This window comes from Pseudorasbora parva, chromosome 19 (genome assembly GCF_024679245.1).
Source record: "Pseudorasbora parva isolate DD20220531a chromosome 19, ASM2467924v1, whole genome shotgun sequence".
In the NCBI taxonomy this organism is placed as follows: Eukaryota; Metazoa; Chordata; class Actinopteri; order Cypriniformes; family Gobionidae; genus Pseudorasbora; species Pseudorasbora parva.
The window spans coordinates 5,080,023-5,102,180 of NC_090190.1; the positions used below are offsets into that span (position 1 = coordinate 5,080,023).

The 22,158-nt window shown below is 37.4% G+C and overlaps 1 protein-coding gene and 1 long non-coding RNA gene across 5 annotated transcripts in view; one reads left to right on the forward strand and one right to left on the reverse strand.

Annotated features, from left to right (window-relative positions):
• The window catches only part of LOC137047748 (uncharacterized), a 31,757-nt gene that overhangs the window by 4,450 nt on the left and 5,149 nt on the right, over positions 1-22,158 (reverse strand). The gene's annotated exons all lie outside the window — the stretch shown is intronic.
• si:ch211-191i18.2 (uncharacterized protein LOC564095 homolog) lies at positions 699-21,838 on the forward strand. 3 transcript variants are annotated; one of them, XR_010899237.1, is made up of 6 exons: positions 699-842; positions 10,977-11,069; positions 16,411-16,553; positions 19,836-19,947; positions 20,999-21,045; positions 21,096-21,838. XR_010899237.1 is itself a non-coding variant. In XM_067425600.1 (5 exons), the coding sequence occupies exons 1-4, from the start codon at positions 764-766 to the stop codon at positions 19,908-19,910; spliced, it is 390 nt and encodes a 129-aa protein (XP_067281701.1). In that variant the 5' UTR covers positions 699-763; the 3' UTR covers positions 19,911-19,947; positions 20,999-21,838. The 3 variants fall into 3 exon arrangements, 2 of the variants coding, with proteins under 2 accessions (XP_067281701.1, XP_067281702.1); XM_067425600.1 differs by having other exon boundaries at positions 20,999-21,838; XM_067425601.1 differs by having other exon boundaries at positions 21,002-21,838.

Here is a 22,158-nt window from a genome sequence, read left to right on the forward strand (position 1 = left end):
GGGGTCCTTGGCATCAAACAAGGAAAAACTCTGTTGTAAGGTACTTAAAATACTATTGTACAAAAAAAATTATAATTATATTAATTACATAATGGTATCATGAAACCATATCTTTGGGTTGTTTTATAACCCAGCAGTTGGGTTAAAAGTTAGCTGAAAACAACCCATTTAGGGTTTTTTAACCTAACTTTGGTTGTATTTAACCCAGCATTTTTAAGAGTGTATAATAATATGCAGTGTTTTGAAAGCCTTCGCTAACTTATCTTGAAGGATCCTTTCCGAACCATTAACTGCACAGCAGGAACAAGTTATCACTAATCAAGATCAGTTAACAAACAGCAGATACAGCACAGAGTAACACAGCTGCTTGGACGACATTTAGATCTGCTGACCTACCAACAGCTTCACTGAGTTTCTGTGCGCTCTGTGACCCACATCCCAACTCAGGGCCAGTCTTTTCATCTCTCGACTTCTCACCTTAAAATGGCAAATTACTAAAAATAACCTGCCATATGAATGAGAGACATATCAGCTATAGTCCTAATCCACTGTTAGGGTTAAGACAGACACGTCTGTTTAAAGGAGTAGCTATAGTTAACAGATGAATGAGACATCTAAAAGTTTGGAGTTCCCACCCCCTCTTACTCCTTCCTCCCACCCCTTCTCCAGGCAGTTTCCTCTCCTCACACACACTCACACGCTGCAGTCATTCAGAGGCACAGCGTGGAGGCGGCACACACACACACCAACACTTCAGAGCGACATGGCAAGACTACCTCACCGCTGTGTGATGATATCAGTGTGTTTGGCAGGAACTCTCCTACTGCTGCCGCTCTGCTCGGGTGAGTGAGTGTGTGTGAGAGAGCGAGACCGAATGAGGGAACTTGCTGTGTGTGAATGTTTGGAATGAGACGCAGATCTATAGTGCGAGATGAAAAGTTCTAAAAATTGAGCATTTGAAAAGATATGTTGCATTTGAGGCGGAGAAACTTGTACAAAAGTGTTAACTTGGAACTGTTTCCTTAAGTGCTTTTAAAAATGATGTTTTACCAAACCGGCATGACTTTGTTTTCATCTGCGGAACACACACATACACAAAAAATATTTTGATGAATGTTGTCCATGCACTGACAGTTTATGCTGTCCAAAACAACGTTGGACTTTGACATTCACTGTGTTGACAAAACAACCCATTTCAGAATATATCCTTTCAGTTCCACAGAAGAAAGAAAGGCATCATTTTGTTCATTCTTGTTGGTGCAACTTAATGAATTTAGATTGATTCAGATTAGTTAGGTCAGGTGTTCTGAAACTTCTCCATTCCTGAACCCACCTAGACATGTGTAATCTCAAGAACCATCAAAATATTTCAGATGATGGTTCAGAAGCTGCAAGATTTCTATTGAATGTGGACCTAGACTAAACTGTGTGTGTGTCACAAAGATGGAAATATCCAAAATCAGTATCCTTGTGGGGACATTTTTTGGTCCCCAGGAAAACATCTTATACTAAGTGTTCTTTTGAAAATGTAAAAATGGAGAAAGTTTTCTGTGATGGGTATGTTTAGGTTTAGGGGATAGCATATACAGTTTGTATAGTATAAAAATCATTATGTCCCCATAAAACATGGCGCGTGTGTCTCTCTATGTCAGTCACCAAAACGTTTATTTAGCTGTATAACTGAATTTGCGCGACCCATCTTTTCCCACTGTGTCCCTCAAATGGTTTGTGAACCACAGTTTGAAAACTCCTGAATTGAGTTAACAATTTTTTTTTTCTCACTGTATTGACACAAAATATGTTTATGAGCATGCAGAGATCCGCTGACAGGAAAAGTGTGAGTTGTGGGAATCTGGTTTTGATTTATGTCTTTGGAGTGCACAAGAAAACTTCTATATTTTTAGAAAGTTATCACGCTTGGTTACTGATCTGCAGAAACACTGAACACTGAAACTGAGGAAATGTAAAATGATGAATTAATTGACTTGAAATATTCTTTAATCAACCAAAATACATTTGGTTTATCCAAAAAATGAAGAGTTACGGGTTAAATAAGGTAGAAATAGTTCTTTAAAGTAAAAAGTGCCTCAAATAAAAAGTTCATATTTTCAATGATAGCAGACACTGAAGAAGACAAAAGAGGATGTGTCGCCTAAAATATGTTCCGCAATTTTGTCAGAGCAAAGCGAAATTCCTAGGAACAAAAGAAGCGAGAGCGTTAGTCAGCATGGCACTTGTTAAATCAAGTTTACCATTTTTAAACTTAGCTCTCAAAGTCGCACTCGAGATAACTATAGGTTTGGAAACTCCCTGGGGAAAGGATACAAAAGTGCATCCTTATGGAGTTGTGTGACAGTGCAATCCAGTGCAAACCCTCCGGCATGACAGACGGCCCCAGGGGGTCATAACAATCACGAGGGCAAAGTAATCCCAGCGTGTTCCCCGCACAGCTGTTTTCTGTCCACGCACACTCGCAGCTCCGACTTCCTTCTCTTGTTCTGTTCATTGACTACCAGCAGAAACAAGCAGGAATTTGTTCTTTTGTCTTGAGGAAGTGACAGAACATCCATGACATCATTGTGCTGCAGAACTACAATAAGTGATAATTAGGAGCAGAAGACTGAATGATATCCTTAGCAAGAATAAAACCTTCAGAGTAAAGATTTACCACTATTCAAACATTGTGATTTGTTGTTCGCTTGTAGTGCACAAAGAGAATTTACGCTGAAATGTGCCGGAGCGCTTGGCAGGCTAAGCTGGGGAATGTGCCTTTAGCTTAACTATGCCAAGAGCATGGTGATTTTATGAATTAATTACTGGAAAACAGAAGATAATCAGGGAATTCATAAAGCAGATGTCATGAGATGAGTAACATGCATGCTTTGGTTTTACTGTTGGACTGAACCCACCACCTCCTGGGGTTTGGGAAGAGCGATAAGGAGAAACTCTGGCCAAAATCATTATGGGAGTGAGGTCTTACCTTAAGGATATTTACGTAACTTTAAGTTCATGCTTGTTTTGACATTTCCTTAGGATAACATCTTGAAATCACAAGTTTTGGGGGCTTTGAATGACTGATGGTGGTTGGGGGGAGTTGAAGAGTCAAGTTCCACATGACTAAATTTCCCAATGCCTCTCGAGAAACTATGTTTGTCAGTGACTGCTACGAAATGTCAATCACAGCTTAAAACACACTATTCTTAGTTTAAATGGTGTTGTTCCCAGCTTTCATTACTTTTTTGGCTTTCGTGTTCCAGCTTGTTTGCTGTGTTTGGTGTGACCGGCTCGGGTTTTATAGTCTATACTGAAAGCATGAAGTTGGACAAAAGCCAGATAGTATGTTGAACCTCTAAACTCAGGAATTTTGCTCATATCTCAATGGCAATGACACAAGGAGAATAGAAAAGCCATTTAACGGGGTGCACGGTGGGGTAAAACATGAATGTTTAAATGGTAAATTCACAGTTAAACTTCATTAAAGTCCCCCTGTAGTTAATAATTGTATCCCTTAAAACTCATCTTTGATCACCAAAATTACCTATACATTTTTTTTCCTGTGGAAAAAAATGTCTTTGTGCCTTAAATGAGTCCTATAATGTCCATTTTTACAAGATGTAAAATAAGTCTCTGATGTCCCCAAGTGTGTATGTGAACTTTTTAGCTCACAATACCCCACAGATCATTTTTTATAGCATGTTAAAATTGTCACATTTTGAGGGGGAGCAAAAACACACTGTTTTGTGTCTGTCGCTTTAAATGTAAATGAGCTACTCCTCCCGGCCCCCTTTCAAGAAGAGGGCGGAGCTCCAAGAGCTCATGTTAGCAGCTTTGATTACGCAGACACACTGAAAGTGTTTGGTGACAACATGTAGAATGAGACAGGACGTTTCTGAGTGGTTAGCTGATAAATTAATGTAGCTGATGTGGAGTTAACTATCATCAAGTCATTGGTTAGCATATTCTGTCAGGTCAATTTATTTAACAAGGACCATACACAACACAAATGTTTTGCCAGAGTTAGCTAAGATAGCTAATTTGCATCTGCGGTTAATTAGGTCATCTATTAAGCGCTCGTATGGGAACTGTTGTAAAATGCAGTCAGAGTATTTCTGCTGCATGAAGATATAACATGTATAGTTTAGTTTAATTACAGTTATAACTTATTACTGTAGCATCTTGCTTTTATGACATACTGTTGCATTTGTGTTACTGTATTGCAATAAATGTGAAAAGACAGACTCTTGGCCTCACTGCCTTTGTTACATGTTCCTGGGGCAGGGTTTATGTAAAGGTGAGGGTTAGTGATGTCACTAACCTGTGAATAGGCTAGTAGTCCTTAAAAAGTGATTTCTTTAAAAGAAAATATCTCCCTTTGCTTTGAACTTTGTAACTTTGGAGATGTTGTTTATGCTCAAACAGCAACATTACACACTAACTAAAGTTAAAAAAGTGAAACAATAATCAACCACCCCTTTAAAATAGCATGAATGAAACTCTACACCCTTGCTTCATTTAGTATATGCAGATTAAATTAATATGCAAATTAGCCACGCCCCACTCACTCAGAAATACAGTCGGCCAACTTACTGAGGTAAACGCTGCACAATGGCGCTCTTTACAACATCAGACAGATAACGGTAATGAATTTGATTATCCTTTTGCTTGACTGTGTTATTAAACAGTTAAAATGTTGCTAATGTTACACTAACCATGTTCCCGATTGCCATCACAATCTGCCTTCAGTATCCGTCAGCATCCTTAGAAACGCCTTGAACAACGTCTGTGGAGAAAGGCATATAGTTTATCATAACATCGTAATATACATCATATACATAATTCACCAACTATATTGCTAAATCTACCCGATTTTTCAAATCAACAGAAAACAATTTTTCAGGATAACCCAGCTACTCTTGAGATACTACCTGCTTCAGAGCGGGTATAGTTAATGATATGTTAAAGCCCGCCCACACGATGACATGATTGGTTACGTGGTCGTTTGTGATGTCAGAAACACCGGTTCACTGCAAGTTTTAAAGAGAAAATAGTCAACAATAGTATTGACTTATGAATTTGCACATGGTTTGTCTTAAAGCATATTAAAAACATTGCATACACACAGAAAAATAGGGTGTCAAAATTGTCCCTTTAGGGGTACTACAGCTTGTCGCTGGGGCAGTACCCCTAAAAGAACCAACGTTGTACCATTTTTACCACAAAAAGTTTCATAGTAGTACCTTAACGTACACATTTGTACTCAAAGGTACTAATATGCACCTTTTAGGAGTAAAACAGGTACAAATATGTCCTTTTAAGGGTACTGCCCCAGCGACAAGCTAAAGGTACAATTTTGACACCTTATTTTTCTGTGTGTAGACATTTTAACAACATAATTTTTTTTTAAAAGTCTTTAAGTCTCCTCGCCAAAGGAGAACTTGAAAGGAAAACTCATTCAGTGGGGCATGTGAATACCTTCACCCTAAAATCCACCATGTTAACTTGCAGACAAAACACGATACTGTTATTTTTGTTTCTTTATTTGGCAAAGCTATCTGATTAAGGGGGCATGATAATGTTTGGATAAGAACCCGTAGCGTGAGTTGTGGCCTGTAGCGTGGGACTCAATTCGCAGTATTTAGATGGCACTTAATAGACAGTGACTGCTGTACCCTAGGGGTGATGGCTTTAAAACAAACCACACTTCACATGCGGACCACAGACCTGGCCAGACATCCCGCTTGCGCTCGCGGAGGAAGAGCGTTGAGCCTCATGCTGTTTATGGTACCACTTGTTTATTGGTGTTGATCCAGGTATTAACTCGGCCCTGTTTCCCACGAATGTCAAGAGAACGTGAAAAGATTATGCTTGCAGATTATTATTAGTCTGTAGACGACAGTCTCCAAAGAAGTATGACTACATGTACGTTTGATTGTAATTGGTCTGAAAAGTTCATGAAGAACTTTGAGGACAAACCTGAGAAAAATGATTTTTTACTGCTTGTTCCTTCAGCGGTGATTGTAATGATAAAGCAAGGCAAGTCTGGGAAACGGTTTAGAGTCCTTATGGTACTGGCAAACAGCCATGATGCAAAAGCCAAGTGTCATTTCTTGGTCATGTGTGGCAAAACATTCAGACACTCATCTACAATAAGAAATAATGTGAATCTAAAATATGTGCTTTCTATCTAATCTCCAAACTGAGATTAATTAAAAATAAAAAATAAATATAAGTCATACACTTATGCATTCATTTCTTTGTGTAAAATTAACAGGCAAAATCAAATTAATAGTTTCCAAAAGAAAGGACAGGTTCAGGGTCCAATTCTGACTATTAACTATGACTTTTGCCTTAATAAACTCCTAATTACTGCTTATTAATAGTTAGTAGTTGTTAAGTTTAGCTATTGGGTAGGATTAAGGGATGTAGAATATGATCATGAAGAATAAGGCATTAATATGAGCTTAATAAATAGACAATATCCTACTAATAAGCATGCTAATATGCAAGTAGTTAATAGAGAGAATTGGACCCTGAAGTAAAGTGTTACCAAAAACGTAAAGAAATAATTATTTTCCAAAGATAATGGAATAAAATAAGGTATCAAGAGACACTCTCAATGGCGCAAATCCATTACAGTGTACACACCTACTGACAAGACAAACAACGTAACTGTAATATTAATACTGAAGTGGATGTTTACTATATATACGATTACTATAAGAAAGGCCATTTATGAAATCATGCTTCGGTAAATCATAATTATAACACAAAGGCCCGGTTTTACGTTTTACAGACAGGGTTTAGCTTAAACCAGGATTAGGCCTTAGTTCAATTAGGAAAAAACACATTACTGATTTGCATATTGAGACAAAACAATGACACTGACATATTTTAAGATATATTGTTGCAGTTAAAACAGCTCAAACATGCATTTTAGTCTGAGACTAGCTTTTGTCTCATCTGTGAAATCAGGGGGAAATAGTAACATTCAGGATATTCGACTCAAGTCATGAGTCAAAAGTTTTATTTTTGTTCCCCCCCCGGTTTCACAGACAAGGCTAGTCTCAGCCTAAAATGCATGTTTGAGCTGTTTAACTGAAAGCAACTTACACTGACATATCTTAAAATATGTCAAAGCCATTCATAAAACAAGAAAGTGCTGCAACGGGTGTAAAATCCTGGTGCTCTTTGATGACTTTCCTGTAGCTCAACCAGTAGAGCATGGCGCTAGCAACGTCAAGGTCATGGGTTCGATTCCCAGGGAAAGCAAGAACTGACAATAATGTAAAAATGTGTACCTTAAATGCAATGTAAGTCGCTTTGGATAAAAGCGTCTGCCAGATGCATAAATGTAAATGTCTTTGGGTAGGGACAATCTGATCCACTAAAGGTATCAAGCCAAGGCACTCAGGTTTATGAAAAGTATAAAAAGCCTTTATTCCATTGTGGCTTAAGTATTAAAAACATGAAGTAAACCGCAACGCGTTGGTGTGCAGATTTACTTGTTTTTAATGCTTAAGCCATAATGTCAGTGCCATTGTTTTGTCTCAAGATGCAAACCATTTATAAAAGCTACTTAAATGTCCTAATTGAACTAAAGCCTAATCCTGGCTTAATCTAAGCCCTGTCTTTGAAAGCACGCCTTAATGTCACAATTATGATTTATTATTTGTGATTTACCAAAGCATTATTATTTTCTTATGTGGAGGAAATGGGCTTCCATAGATTACTATGATGTTTGTTCGAAACGAGTAAATCATTGGTGTGATACGAGAAATATGAGACGACGCGACTTCAGTCAACTGATATACAGGGTTGCTATTACGACTGAGAATATTGGGAAATAACTGGATGTTGCAAATAACCGATAAGAATCAAGTATTCTCTGAGAGCCATGAATACTATTGAACCTCACAGAATGCATTAGATTGCACCAATAAAACAAAAGGAAAAATTCTCCTTAAGAAAACAATTGCAGGAGACCAATTTTTACAATGTGTCTGGGTGTAAATGACAATGGAAAGGAGCTGTTAACACTCTTTTTCTGCTCTGACATCTGATATTTACCTTTCTTCCTAAAAAGTTCAAAGTAAATGGAGTCAGACAAATCCCAATAAGCCTGAGGCATATGAGGTGGGATTCTTGGGCTCAACTCCCAGGTGTAGTCTGAGTCTCATTCACATTCCCTGAAGAACAATACTGACACTGATCACCTTGGACTCAGTTAACAGCTGTATAAATGAGTAAGATGTAAAAGGAAAAGCCGCACAGATTATTTTTTCAGCTTAAGGAAGTGAATTCGGGGTCAATTCCCATCAAAACTGAGCTCTGAGGAGGATCAGCACTTAAGGGACTCCTGCGCATCCAGGGGCCGTACGTACCATAAATACACGATGACCCAAAGGTTTAGAAGATTTCCATACGACTGAGGAATCATCATTAATAATCCTCAAACTCTGGGTTTTGATGCAATGACAAGCTGATGCTCCATGTTGTCTGATAACACATCCTATGATGCCTTGTCTCTTGGGACTGAATTAAGACAGAACAGCTGTCTTTTTCAAGCACTCATACAGTAGAATAAAATACATTTTGGATCGTATTAACTTCCCTTTTAAAGGGGGGGGTGAAATGCTGTTTCATGCATACTGATCTTTTTACACTGTTAAAGACATGGAATCCCATACTAAACATAGACAAAGTTTCAAAAGTTAAGGTGGACGTTTGATGGAAGTATTTCTTTGTCAAAAATACTACTTCCGGTTAGTCATAAGTTTCGGCAAGTTTTTTGGGATCATGCGTCCCCTTTGACGTTAATGGGGGCGGAATTTCCTTGTATGGGCCTTACGGACAATTCTACCGGAAGAGCGTGAGAGAGAGAGAGGGAGAGAGAGAGAGAGAGAGAGAGAGAGGGAGAGAGCGAAAGTAACAGGCTACGCCCATCAAAGCGCTGGCTCGTAGGCTGCGCTGCACAGGTGATGTGCACAATTAACAATGACATCAAAAAGTGTGTTTTTGGTTGCCAGACCAAGACAGTCCTGCACAGATTCCCCAAAAACCCCGCGGTAAGGCAACAGTGGATGGAATTTGCTTTTCCGGATCAGCAAATGAGTTGCGCGAATGTTTATATCTGTTCGCTGCATTTCGGTGCCGACTGTTTCATAAACAAGGCCCAGCTCGACGCCGGATTTTCCAATCGCCTAATGCTGAATGATGGAGCAGTCCCAACGATAAAGGTCCCAACGTTAGAACCGCAGGCTGTGAGTTAGACTGCTTCAAATCTCTGTGTTTTTGCCTATGCTCATCAAGTAGCCCAAACATGATCACGTATAGTTACTAATATTACTATATATAGAAATTGATCAATGGAGCATGCGATGTGTAGTGCGTGTACATTTGTTTAGCTGGCCATTATATGTGTAACTTTATGTTTGTGTATTGTAAAAGCACTCCAAACAACAATACACAAAGAGTGGGGAAATATGTTGAACTAAATAAGCACGCTTCTTCATTCAAATGCGCTACTATTCCGTGTCTTTCTATGTAAACACTAACTTAGCCTGCCGTGCAAAACCAGTCCGCTTAATAACGTTACAATTTTCTACACAAACCACGCGTAAACACACACACACACGTGCACAACTGCACTTCCCACATGTACACCTTCAAAGACAAAAATACGACGATATAATTCAAGTATAAATATGTAAATAAAACAAGCCGCTAAGCATATTATATAGTTAGTGTATAACTTGTACCACATAGAGACGTCCTGCTCTAGTCGTTTTTGCTGCTGCTCCTGTTCAACTGCAGCCTCTGGGTCTGATTCCGGATCATAGATGTATGGCTGTATCTGATTAAAAGCCATATTTTTATTTTGAATAAAGTTTTTCCCGCTGTTAGGGATGACACAGCTTTACGACGCACTCGACTCAACACAATAACAGCAGCGAGCACACGTCATTATTTAGCTCCGCTCACACGACACGCCCCCACCCGCTCGGCTTTTTTCGGAAAGACTCGGAACAGCGCATCTTTCTTATATAATTATTAAAAAAATAAAGACTTTTCGGAGATATGCAGGATGCAATGCTACTCTATAGGTACTCAAGATTGACATGACACTGACTGAAACTGAGTGTTTCACCCCCCCTTTAAAGATTAGTTATATGAGCGAAAAAATATCAGATTCCAACACTGATAATAATAATAAATGTTTCTTAAGCATCAGATTAACATATGAGAATGATTTCTGAAGGATCATGTGACACTGAAGACGAGTAATGATGCTGAAAATACAGCTTTAAATCACAGGAATATATTAAAATTTAGAATATATTCAAATAATTATTTTAAAACAGTTATTTAATAATACAATTATTAGTGTTTTTATTGTATTTTTGCAGTCCATAGAGCACAAGCAGCTTCTTTCAAAAACATTTTTTAAAAACACTAAACTTCATGACTGTTTATCAGATCTAAATAAATCAAGTGTAAATGTCTTTTCACGATCTCTTGAGCCTGACAGATGTTACTGCTGACTCTTCATTCATTAACATCCCAGTCCCCAGTAATCTCCCAGTATCACATATATCAGGGAAAGACAGGATGCTTGGGAAGAAAGAATGTCACGGAGAGCGGTCTCACATAACTGACAAATGGCAACAGAATGCGAGAAGCAATACAAAGATCTCAAATTACTGACATGCTTCTTTTCAATGGGAAACAATGTCCTCTTGGTTCAGTGAGGTGACTGAGATGTGTTGGCCAGTAAAGATGGCCAGATAAGGTTCAAAGCATTAATTGTTTGTGAGATGAAGTCATAACTGATGGCTGACATGCTATGACAGTCACCGTCTGACCGCTGTGCCTGTGAATGGAAGGACCGGCGTGTTGAGTGATCTATCCAGATGCTTCATGACTTACACATTGTTTTTCACAAATAACAGCTAAATCAAATCTCTTTGTCTTCGCAGGTGTCGATGAGGACCAATATAATTTTGATTATGAAGAATACACTCATACCCCAGAGTACGACTACAATTCAACGTTCGATTTCACGTTCTTCAGTAGGTTTTCAATGGTTTCATACTCTTGAGAAAATGAAAATGAAAAAGAAAATGTTCTATACAGAACTTAAAAAAGTTATTTCAGGTGCTTCAAACACTAGCGGCTGGCATATGAAAACTGATCTCTTCACCCTTCATCCAAATATTACTAAAAAAGGATTGTCTAAGCATATTGTTTAGTTGTGCTTGAGTCAATAGTTTTATTTGTGATATAGGGCCTAATGAAACATGCCAAATTGTGTGACATAATTTTTGGCCAGGCTGTCATACAAAGAAATTATGAACATGCAAAAAGAAGTGAGAACTGAAATATTAATAACTGAACTTTTTCATTCATAAGCTTTTTGTTTTTCTATAGCCTACCCATGGGCGTCGCTAGGCCCTTTTTATATGTCATAAACTTATGCCTCAGCCCCCCTAAATATGCGATTAACCTTTAAAACATATGAAACTGGCAGCAGGCTTAGGCTTCGTCCCGTCTTTAAAGGGGGGGTGAAACACTCAGTTTCAGTCAGTGTCATGTCAATCTTGAGTACCTATAGAGTAGCATTGCATCCTGCATATCTCCGAAAAGTCTTTATTTTTTTAATAATTATATAAGAAAGATGCGCTGTTCCGAGTCTTTCCGAAAAAAGCCGAGCGGGTGGGGGCGTGTCGTGTGAGCGGAGCTAAATAATGACGTGTGCAGCAGCGCGCTGTGTGTTGAGTCGAGTCCGTCATCCCTAACAGCGGGAAAAAAACTTTATTCAAAATAAAAATATGGCTTTTAATCAGATACAGCCATACATCTATGATCCGGAATCAGACCCAGAGGCTGCAGTTGAACAGGAGCAGCAGCAAAAACGACTAGAGCAGGACGTCTGTATGTGGTACAAGTTATACACTAACTATATAATATGCTTAGCGGCTTGTGTTATTTACATATTTATACTTGAATTATATCGTCGTATTTTTGTCTTTGAAGGTGTACATGTGGGAAGTGCGTGTGTTTGTGTGTTTACGCGTGGTTTGTGTAGACAGTAAGCGGACTAAAAAAAACACAGACATTTGAAGCAGTCTCACTCACCGCCCGCGGTTCTAACGTTGGGACTGCTCCATCCTTCAGCATTAGGCGATTGGGAAAATGCGGCGTCGAGCTGGGCCTTGTTTATGAAACAGTCGGCACCGAAATGCAGCGAACAGATATAAACATTCGCGCAACTCAGTTGCTGATCCGGAAAAGCAAATTACATCCACTGTTGCCTTAACGCGGGGTTTTGGAGAATCTGTGCAGGACTGTCTTGGTCTGGCAACCAAAAACGCACTTTTTTGGTGACATTATGTGCTATGTGTAATTGTCACCTGTCCAGTATCCTACAAACCAGCGCTTTGATGGGCGTAGGCTGTTGCTTTCGCTCTCTCCCTCGCTCTCTCTCCCTCTCTCTCTCTCACACGCTTCCGGTAGAATTGTCCGTAAGGCCCATACAAGGAAATTCCGCCCCCACTAACGTCAATGGGGACGCATGATCTCAAAAAACTTGCCGAAACTTATGACTAACCGGAAGTAGTATTTTTGACAAAGAAATACTCCCATCAAACGTCCACCTTAACTTTTGAAACTTTGTCTATGTTTAGTATGGGATTCCAAGTCTTTAACAGTGTAAAAAGATCAGTATGCATGAAACAGCATTTCACCCCCCCTTTAAGTCTGCCTGTGTGTTGAGTTCTTCAATTCGCTGCTGCAGCGGCGCCGAGCAGAGCGCACGTCAGAAGCAGAGGTGTGTGTGTGTAAATCTGAGCCTCATTGGTCTGTCACCGCTCGTCAATGTCAAAATATTTGAGAAAACCAATCAAATCAGAGTAGGCGGGCTTTATGGTCCCAGAAACTGCTGAGGCCATGAGCGCGAACTTTAGCAGCGCAACTCGACAACGCAAAGTGAGAGAAATGTAAGCCGTTGAAATAAACATTTATGTTTGACAGCTGCTGCTTTAAGTTAGAAATGTTAAACAATAGATAAAAATATTCAGGCAAATTAATAATCATTTGTCTAATTTCGTCATTTTGAGTTGAAAATATGCCTATATGATTCATAATGTAGCCTAGGCCTAATTAACGAACAAGAAATATTAAAGCCATTTTCATCAGATTAGGCATATTGATAATGAATGTGTTTATATTGTAAATTAATATAATTCCATTTGTAACCTTCAGTTGCCTAAATTAAAAAAAAAATCTGTTTTTTTTCAGTATTGGGCATATGAGTAATGAAGGTGTTTATATAGTGAATTAATTCAATAAACTTAAACTTTAATAAACAGTACCTAAATTAACATGTCTAAGAAAATTATTCATAAAACATATAAATATCAGTATGTTAATATGTAAACCATATTTTTACTTTCTTCACTGACGAAAATGGAAAAACTAGTCTATATCAGTCAAAGCTCAGCTTTATGAGGGGAAGAGACAGGGGAAGATAAAAACAGAGAAAAAGAGAGATGTGGAGATAAGAAAGACAAATAATCTACTGCCTTCAGAACATCTTGAAATGCACATATGTACAGCCAATATCCTATGGGTATGCACGTTAGTAAGCTACTAGTTAATAGCACAGTTTGGACCCCAAACTAAAGTGTGAATTTTTTTTCCATAGGCTTCCCTCAATGGGGGCTAAGCCCCCCTAAAATGAAAATCCTAAAAACGCCCCTGTCTATACCTTTCTTTGCCTATAGTAAAATAAACCTGTAGCTGATTGTAGTTTGCCCTTTTTTTTTTGCCAAATCATAAAAGTTTAGTGTTTTGGTCTTCCCCCATATTTAAAATAATAAATAAAATAAAATATATATTTTCATCATATTGTAATGGTTTAATTGAACTTGTAGGTTATTTAGAAACAAATATCCCCATCTGGACATCACTTTTGGCCACTACTTTTAAGAGGTTCCCGCCATGGATCATTTTATGAGTTTAGTTTTAAATGGCAAATTTTTTTTTAATTTGAATTACATTTTATAAATCAAACATACACATACTTATTCAGTTGAAAGAAATTGAAACATGTTAAACATGAAAGTATCATGCAATTTTTTTTTAAATGTCTCCTTATATTAGAACCTTTTTGGCATGAATAGTTCTTTAAAGGGATAGTTCACCCCAAATGTTTTTCTTCAGTGGAACAATAAACTTTTTTTTTTTGATCCTATAATGGATGTCAATGGGGCCGTCACTTTGAGATTCAAAAAAACATGCAGACAAAACAAAATGAATACCGCAGCTTTTGGCGATACATTAAGGTCTTATGAAACGAAACAATCAGCCTATGCAAAAAAACAAAAACATTTACAACATTTTTACATGTAATCCACAGCCTCTGCAAACGGTCCTAAACAAGTTCACTACAGTGTTAAAAAAACAGCTCTTATCTGGATCAACAAGTTTATGATATTTACACTCAGTGCTCTTGGCTGAATAACCTTTGTAGATTTATCATGTATCCGTGTATATTTAATTCATATGAAGACTTTTAGTTTTTAGTTCTTATATTAAATAACAAAGATAAATTAAGATAACAAAAATATTCGTCCACCCCTAGTTCAGGTGTCTTTGTTTAACCGGATGTTCTCGATGTTAAGTTTTAGGTTGATATAACTATATTACCAAGTCAAGCAAAGAGTTTTTGGTATTTAAATATCTGCATAAAATGTTTTGTTTGTTTACAATGATGTTAAAATTATATTATCAGATTTATGACATACATTTTTGCTAAAACACAGCTGATCACTTTCAGAAGTTGTTGCAATGCTTTATTTTCTCAGAAAGAATGTGAAACACATAAATGTTTCATTCTCAGTTTTTAAATCACATAATCGCATATCGAATATCACATTATTTAAGAAAATATCCCATATCGCATTTTTCTTCAATATCGCACAGCCCTACCAAACACACTTATGGATCTTCACATTAATGTTGAGTGTGATTTGATAATTTAGTTCCTCGGACATGATCAGACGGTCTGTATGAGCTAAATGCAGTTTGAATACAGTGGGGCAGGAGGGACAGTTCTAGTCAACCCCCCGTTTATCTCTAGAAGGGCTGAGGGGTGACCCAACCGCACCCCAGAGTGCCATTCATTATTACAGCAGGGGGTCGACCTCCGTGACACTGAACTCAGATTCATCCTAAAAGAAATCTTAGGCATAGCCTACACTAATTATGCAATCATTATCTATGGTGTAATTCTAAAGGGATTGTTTCTCATCCAATAGAGAAGTCACAATATACAGTATAAGAATGGATTGAAGGCTATATCAATATACTGTACATTGATCATCATCATCATCAGTTTTATAAATCAGCAACATGACAACATGAAAACCAAAGCTCAATGTACCGTTCAAAAGTTTGGGGTCAGTAGGTTTTTTATATTTATTGAAAGAAAGAAATTAATACCTTTATTCAACCAGGATTGATCAAAATTTAAATATGTATAATGTTACAGAAACTTCAAATCAAATCTGTATTTTCTTTTCATCAAAGGATCCTGGAAAATTTCTCACAAAAATATTTGGCAGCACAATTGTTTTCGACATTGATTTTAAGCGATTCTTGATCACCACATCAGCATTTCTGAAGGATCATCAATACTTTGCATCTCAGGAATTCATTACACTTTAAAATATATTCAAATAGAAAACAGTGATTTTAATAACAATATTGCTGTTTGTACTGTATTACTGATCAAATAAATTAAGCCTTGGTGAGCATTAGAAACTTTGGTAACACTTTATGTATAATGCAAGGTATAATGTATGTTATAGTGCATTTATATCTTTTCATAAATAATTGTGGATTATAATATTTGATGATTTCCAGTTACATCTAAAATTGGTTGTGTGTAATGTGTTTTAATCAATTATACCTTCTAAAGGCATAACGTATTATAATGTATTAATAATTATTCATGAGATCATAAAATGCATTATAAGGTGCATTACAAGGCATAATAATTAATGATTTCAAAATATTTGTATTATGCATTATACATAAAGGCTTTACGAAAAGTGTTACCAATTGGTTACATTTTATTTGGATAGTCCCCTTTAGAGATACTTTTGCCTATAACCAGCTCTCATTGGAGTATTAGTAAACTGACAGGGTTAGGGTCGAGAAGTTCACATGTACCTGCAAACTTACTTATGGAATATCAGTTGAGGAAGAATTGAAATAACTTTACCAAAAATGTACCAACCCAAAACGTTTGAACAGTACTGTATGTGTTTATCGTATACGATATTATATGTACTTGCATGAAGCATAACCATTGTTCAATTTCAAGACCCACTGTATCTGTCTCATTAGGCAATGCCAGCAGTGACGATCTAGAGAAGTTTTTAATGGGAGTGACAGAGAGTGGAAAAAAAACAAGCTTTACAGAAACAGATGGAAGTGTGCATGAAAAAAAGTCCACTACACCCACTGCGCCCATCACTGAAAGTAATCAGGTATTCTACAGCCGCTTCTCTTATACTTCCTAATATGCTGAATACACAAATCACTAACATGTGCCATAATACATTATGAAAGTCCCGAGTAATGTGGTTCATCTCTTCTGAGAAACAAAGGCCTTGTGTCTTTGAGGTGGGATTATGAAAGGGGGATTTCTTTCATTTTTGCGGGCGGACAGAACTCCTCCACACAGAAACGCAGAGGTCAGATGTTCAGCATCTTAAACAGTCATCACAAAATGACAAACAAATGATATATCTGCTCAATAACAGAGAAGTGTTATCTTCTGTGAAAAATGCGGAAATATGTCATGACCTATTCTTAACATTGTGAAACCCAGAGCTTTTTAAACCCAGCAGAATTTTTTTTTTAGAGATCTGGATGATTTCAACAGCACACTGTTTGCATAAAACACACTTATGCTACGTGCAAGGCCATTAGATTTATTGGAGAAAATTAAAAACCCATCTCTATATTTTAAATGCCAGCACTGTATGCTGTGAAAATATCAGTGGGTTGAGATAATATTCATGTTTAATGGGTATATATATATAAACTCTGTTGGGTGAAATGTCATGTTTTATTAGATTAGCCGTGTTTGACGAAACACTACGGACCTGCTGACGAAGCAAACTGGGAGTGAACATGAATGTAAACAGGTGTCCCTGTTATTTTAAGAACATGGATGCTTTTGAAAGCTCCATCTGCTTCTTATCCTCATGCGTTGGAAAGTTAAACAATGGCTCAGCTCCGCATTAAAGGAAGGCATCTGTAAACAGAGGAAATGCGGAGGGGGAGGCGGTCCCATAGTGCACCAATCACCTTATTTAAGCATGCACATTTAATTAAACCAGTTACTAATTATACCAAAGCCATTTGGAGCCATTTGTGAGAAAGCAAATGCATTACATTTGCAACATCTGTTTTTGAACACACAATGGAAATAAACTCTAACAATAAAAACACACAATAAAACACTATGTCACACTGCTCCACAGTGTGGAGAGAACTGTAAAGCACAATGATGCGTTTGAACTAATGAATAAGAACTAAATAGCTGGAGAGAAGCAAAAATCTAAACATTGTTAAAGGCACATGAATAGGTAAGATGTGCAATAAAGCAGTGGTTCCCAACCACGTCCAACAGTGCACATGTTGGATGTGTCCCTTGTCTGACACACCCACCTCAGGTCTTGGAGAAGCTAGTGAGCTGATAACCTGAATCAGGTGTGTTTGATTGAGGAGACATGCAAAATGTGCACTGTTGGGGGTTCTCAAGGAACGTGGTTGGGAACCACTGCAATAAAGTATCATGCTACAAAAGTGGGATCCAACCCCCAAAAATTAAATTTTCAGACAGGCTTGCAGCCGAGTCTGTAGCCATTTTCAAAAAACATCTTAAGACATCTTTTCCAATTGCACCTGATCAATAAAGACTTGCACTTTCTTTTCTTTTTTTTGTCTTTAAAAATAAATAAATATTGTTTGTGCACTGTGCTCGATTAACTGAGAATTCTTACAGCTCTTGCAGGTTATTGCCCTTGTTTGTTTCGTTGCTTTTATTGCTCTCCCCTTTTTGTAAGTTGCTTTGGATAAAAGCGTCTGCTAAATGATTAAATGTAATGTAAATGCCTTAAATGATTGCCAGATATGTTCATGTTTAACAGGATAATAAATGTTTAATAAAAAATGTTAAAAAAGAAATAGAAACAAATACATTTATTAAAAAATTATCCATAAAATGATCCCATGATGGGAACACAAAAGATTATATTTGAAGCGATTGAAGGAACCCTATAAGGTTCGATATGATAAGATTTGATGAGAAAGTGAAGTCTGCGATGACGTAATTCGTTTTAACAGAGACTGTAAAGACTGTAAAGGCTTCAACATACTCCGCAAGAACAGAGAAAAAAGTTCTCGCTTCCAGGGCTGCGAGAAAAAAATGACGTAATTTTGTTCTCGCAGCTCTGGTTTGGAGTTCTCGCAGCTTGTTCTCAACACATCGCCTAAAGCTTGAAACATACTCTGCAAGAACAAAGAAATTTGTTCTTTTTCTCGAGGTGGCAAGAGCAAGAACAAAGTTCGTTCTGGCAGTACATTCCATACTTCACGAGGAAAGCAGGTGCCGATCATCTGCGCTTCTCCGCATTAACCACGCCCACTTTAAATGTCTGACTAATCACACAATAGTTCTCGGACACCCGCAAGAAAAAAGTTCTGCTCAGTTGATGTGTCGAGAACAAGCTGCGAGAACAAAATGACGTCATTTCCTGGTTTGGGAGTTCTCGCAGCTTGTTCTTGAGAACTTTTTTCTCTGTTCTTGCGGAGTATGTTGTAGCCTTAACCAGAATTTTTTTCTTGCGGGTGTCCGAGAACTATTGTGTGATTGGTCAGACATTTAATGTGGGCGTGGTTAATGCGGAGAAATGCGGATGTTTGGCACCTGCTTTTCTCGTGAATGTACTGGGCTGGCCTGAACGAACTTTATTCTTGTTCTTACCACCTCGAGGAAACGAACAAATTTCTTTGTTCTTGCAAAGTATGTTCCAAGCTTAAAGCGTTAGTTCACCCAAAAATGAAATTGATGTCATTGATGACTCTCCCTAATGTCGTTCCTCACCCGTAAGACCTCCGTTCATCATCGGAACACAGTTTAAGATATTTTATATTTTAGTGCCAGAGCATAATGCAGTCAATGCACACTTCACTGTCCATGTCCAGAAAGCTAATAAAAACATCATCAAGTAGTCCATATGAGACATCAGTTGGTTGATTAGAGTCTCCTGAAGCATCGAAAATACATTTTGGTCCAAAAATATCCAAAACTACGATTTTATTCAGCATTGTCTTCTCCTCCATGTGCCTCCAAAAAGAATCAAACGGTTAATGAATCAGTGAATCAATCAATGATTCGGGTCGCCAATGTCACGAGATTTCAGCAGTTCGGTTCGCGTCAAATGACATCAATTTCATTTTTGGGTGAACTAACCCTTTAAGTTTTGAAGGCTTATATCTCCTAAATGCAAATGTTGTCATTGTTTTGGAACATACCAGCTTATTCATAACTTTAAGGCTAACATACTAAAATGCTAAAAGCTAAAAAACTTCCATTTTGATTTCAGTGGACCTTTAAGGGAAAAACGTACGGTGATGCAACCAGACACAGATCTCTAAATGTTGTATATTAACACAATACATGAAACAGAATCTTCTTTTAAGCATCTACTAAATCCCAAGCCTGTTTAGTATACTGACACAACTTTGTATTATGTTAGGCATCTCGGTCCACGCCTGTATGTTTCCTGCTCACTTTGGTTGTTCTGGTTCATCAGCTGCTCAGACTACTATAGCAGCAGACCACAGGAGCCTGTTACACACTCTGAACTGGTGAGTAAAACTCCTGCATCTAACATTAAAGCCACCATGCTGCGTTCATTTTCATAGGGGAAATTCAGGCTATTCATTTATAGATGCATTAATTAGGGATGCACTGATATTAAAATTCTGGCCCAGATAAATGTAATTGATTGGATGGTTATGTTTTGCTATTGGTCAATCACTATTAATTAACTAGTTGCTTATCAGCATGCATATTACTAGGATAGTGGCTGTTTAATAGCACTTATAAAGCACATATTTTAATGCCTTATTCTGCATCCCTTAATCTACCCGATACATAAACTTAACAACTACCTTACTAACTATTAATAAGCAGTAATTAGGGGTTTAAGGAGACTAAAGTAGTAGTTAATGATGAAAATTGGACCCTAAAGTGACCAAACTTAATCTATACTCCATTTAAATTAATGCAATCTAAATATATATATATATATATATATATATATATATATATATATATATATATATATATATATATATATATATAAATAATTAATATCCAACATAATCAGAGATACATTAAAAACTAAGAGTACGTTAAGATACATTAAAAATGTAGTGCGTCCCTAAAATGATATAAAAATTTATGTTATGTATAGAAACATATGGGTGATATATATTTATATCTTTATAGTTTTCTTTTGGTTGTGCAGACTATGTTATTTGGTACTAAAATAGCTTATAGTATATAAATTATAGTATATAAATTTGTTTTAATGGGCTGCTGATACAGGTTGGTGTGTGATACTCTTTGGAGCCTGCAGAGGGCACTCAAATATTGTTGGTGTTGATTGTTTTGTGGCGTGTGTTGGTGTAACAGGACACATGAACCAACATAGAGCACATCAGCAATTCACTGCTATTTGAGAAAAAAGTTACAAGTTTTCAAACTTCTTGACACTCATTACATTGTAGTAAATCCTGCTCTCCACCTAATACAACTGCACTCTTCATGAGATATACATCCAGCCAATAAACAAGTGATAACATCTTTTAATATTTTAGACTCAATGGCTTTCTGTTTCTCCAATTACTCTAGAAGTCCAGGAGGAGGAAGAGCAGATGGACAGATGACCTGAACGGAAGACACACACACACACACACACACACACACACACACACACACACACACACACACACACACACACACACACACACACACACACACACAGAGCTCAAACAAAAACAGCAGTGGATCCATGACAAAACATGACAACACGCGGCGTGCAAGCTGTAAACAAAAAGACGCATTGTTCGTTATTCTTTGTCACCGCAAAACAACAAGTGCACAGAGGTCAGAGGTCTCAAAGGCTGGATAAATGGAATGGAAAATGAATGAGAAATGGTGCTAAACTACCTAACAGGTTCTTTTGTGGATATTCTTTAAGGATGTGACTCAGAGGACATGATTTGAGGAGGCCGAATAACAACGAATTTGAGGGAAAAAACAAGATTTTTCTCGCCCCACTGTCCCATTTTTACCATTTTAACACACGTGTGTCTCTTTACGAGACTGTCTGTTTAAACAAATACTTTTATCTGTAATGTGCACATCATTTGATTCCATGTCAAGAATAGATGTGTCAGAAATCGGTGGTACGTAAATGTACCATTTTATTATGCCAATTTCATCTACAAGCAAATCTTTTTATAAACTGACCGGGAATCATCCGCAGAAGCAGTGGAAAGCTTTTCCAGTCATTTAAGGGTCATGACCTCTTGCAGATATCACATGTAGGCACTTTTCTTCGCCACTGCACTTCTAAGCCTCACTATTTCCTCAGTAATCCTAGATACAAGCACATTTTTATTTTGTAATGGATTTGTTATTAGAATTTTTTTTTTTTTTTTTTACAAATGCACATGAATTTGTGAGCCAGATGAGCAATTTTTGTGTTGTTACAAATTTTGAATAAATATTTTTTCAAGTAATATACCTCTGCCTTACCATCTGTCTACCACCTCAATCCTCAAATAAGTTGTGGCAATCACAATAAGTTATTCAGGATATTAGTTTTCAAAAGCACTCACGCTGTTCTGTATTCAAAGCCACACGTTTCACGTCTTCGTCAACAAGGGGACTGACACAATTCTGGGTCACGTCTTTAGATATAGCCAGTGGTTAGTCAGCATTAGTCAATTAAAGGCACTTGAAAACATGCAGCGATTGTGTCAGAAATAGCCTTTCCGTATCAGTGG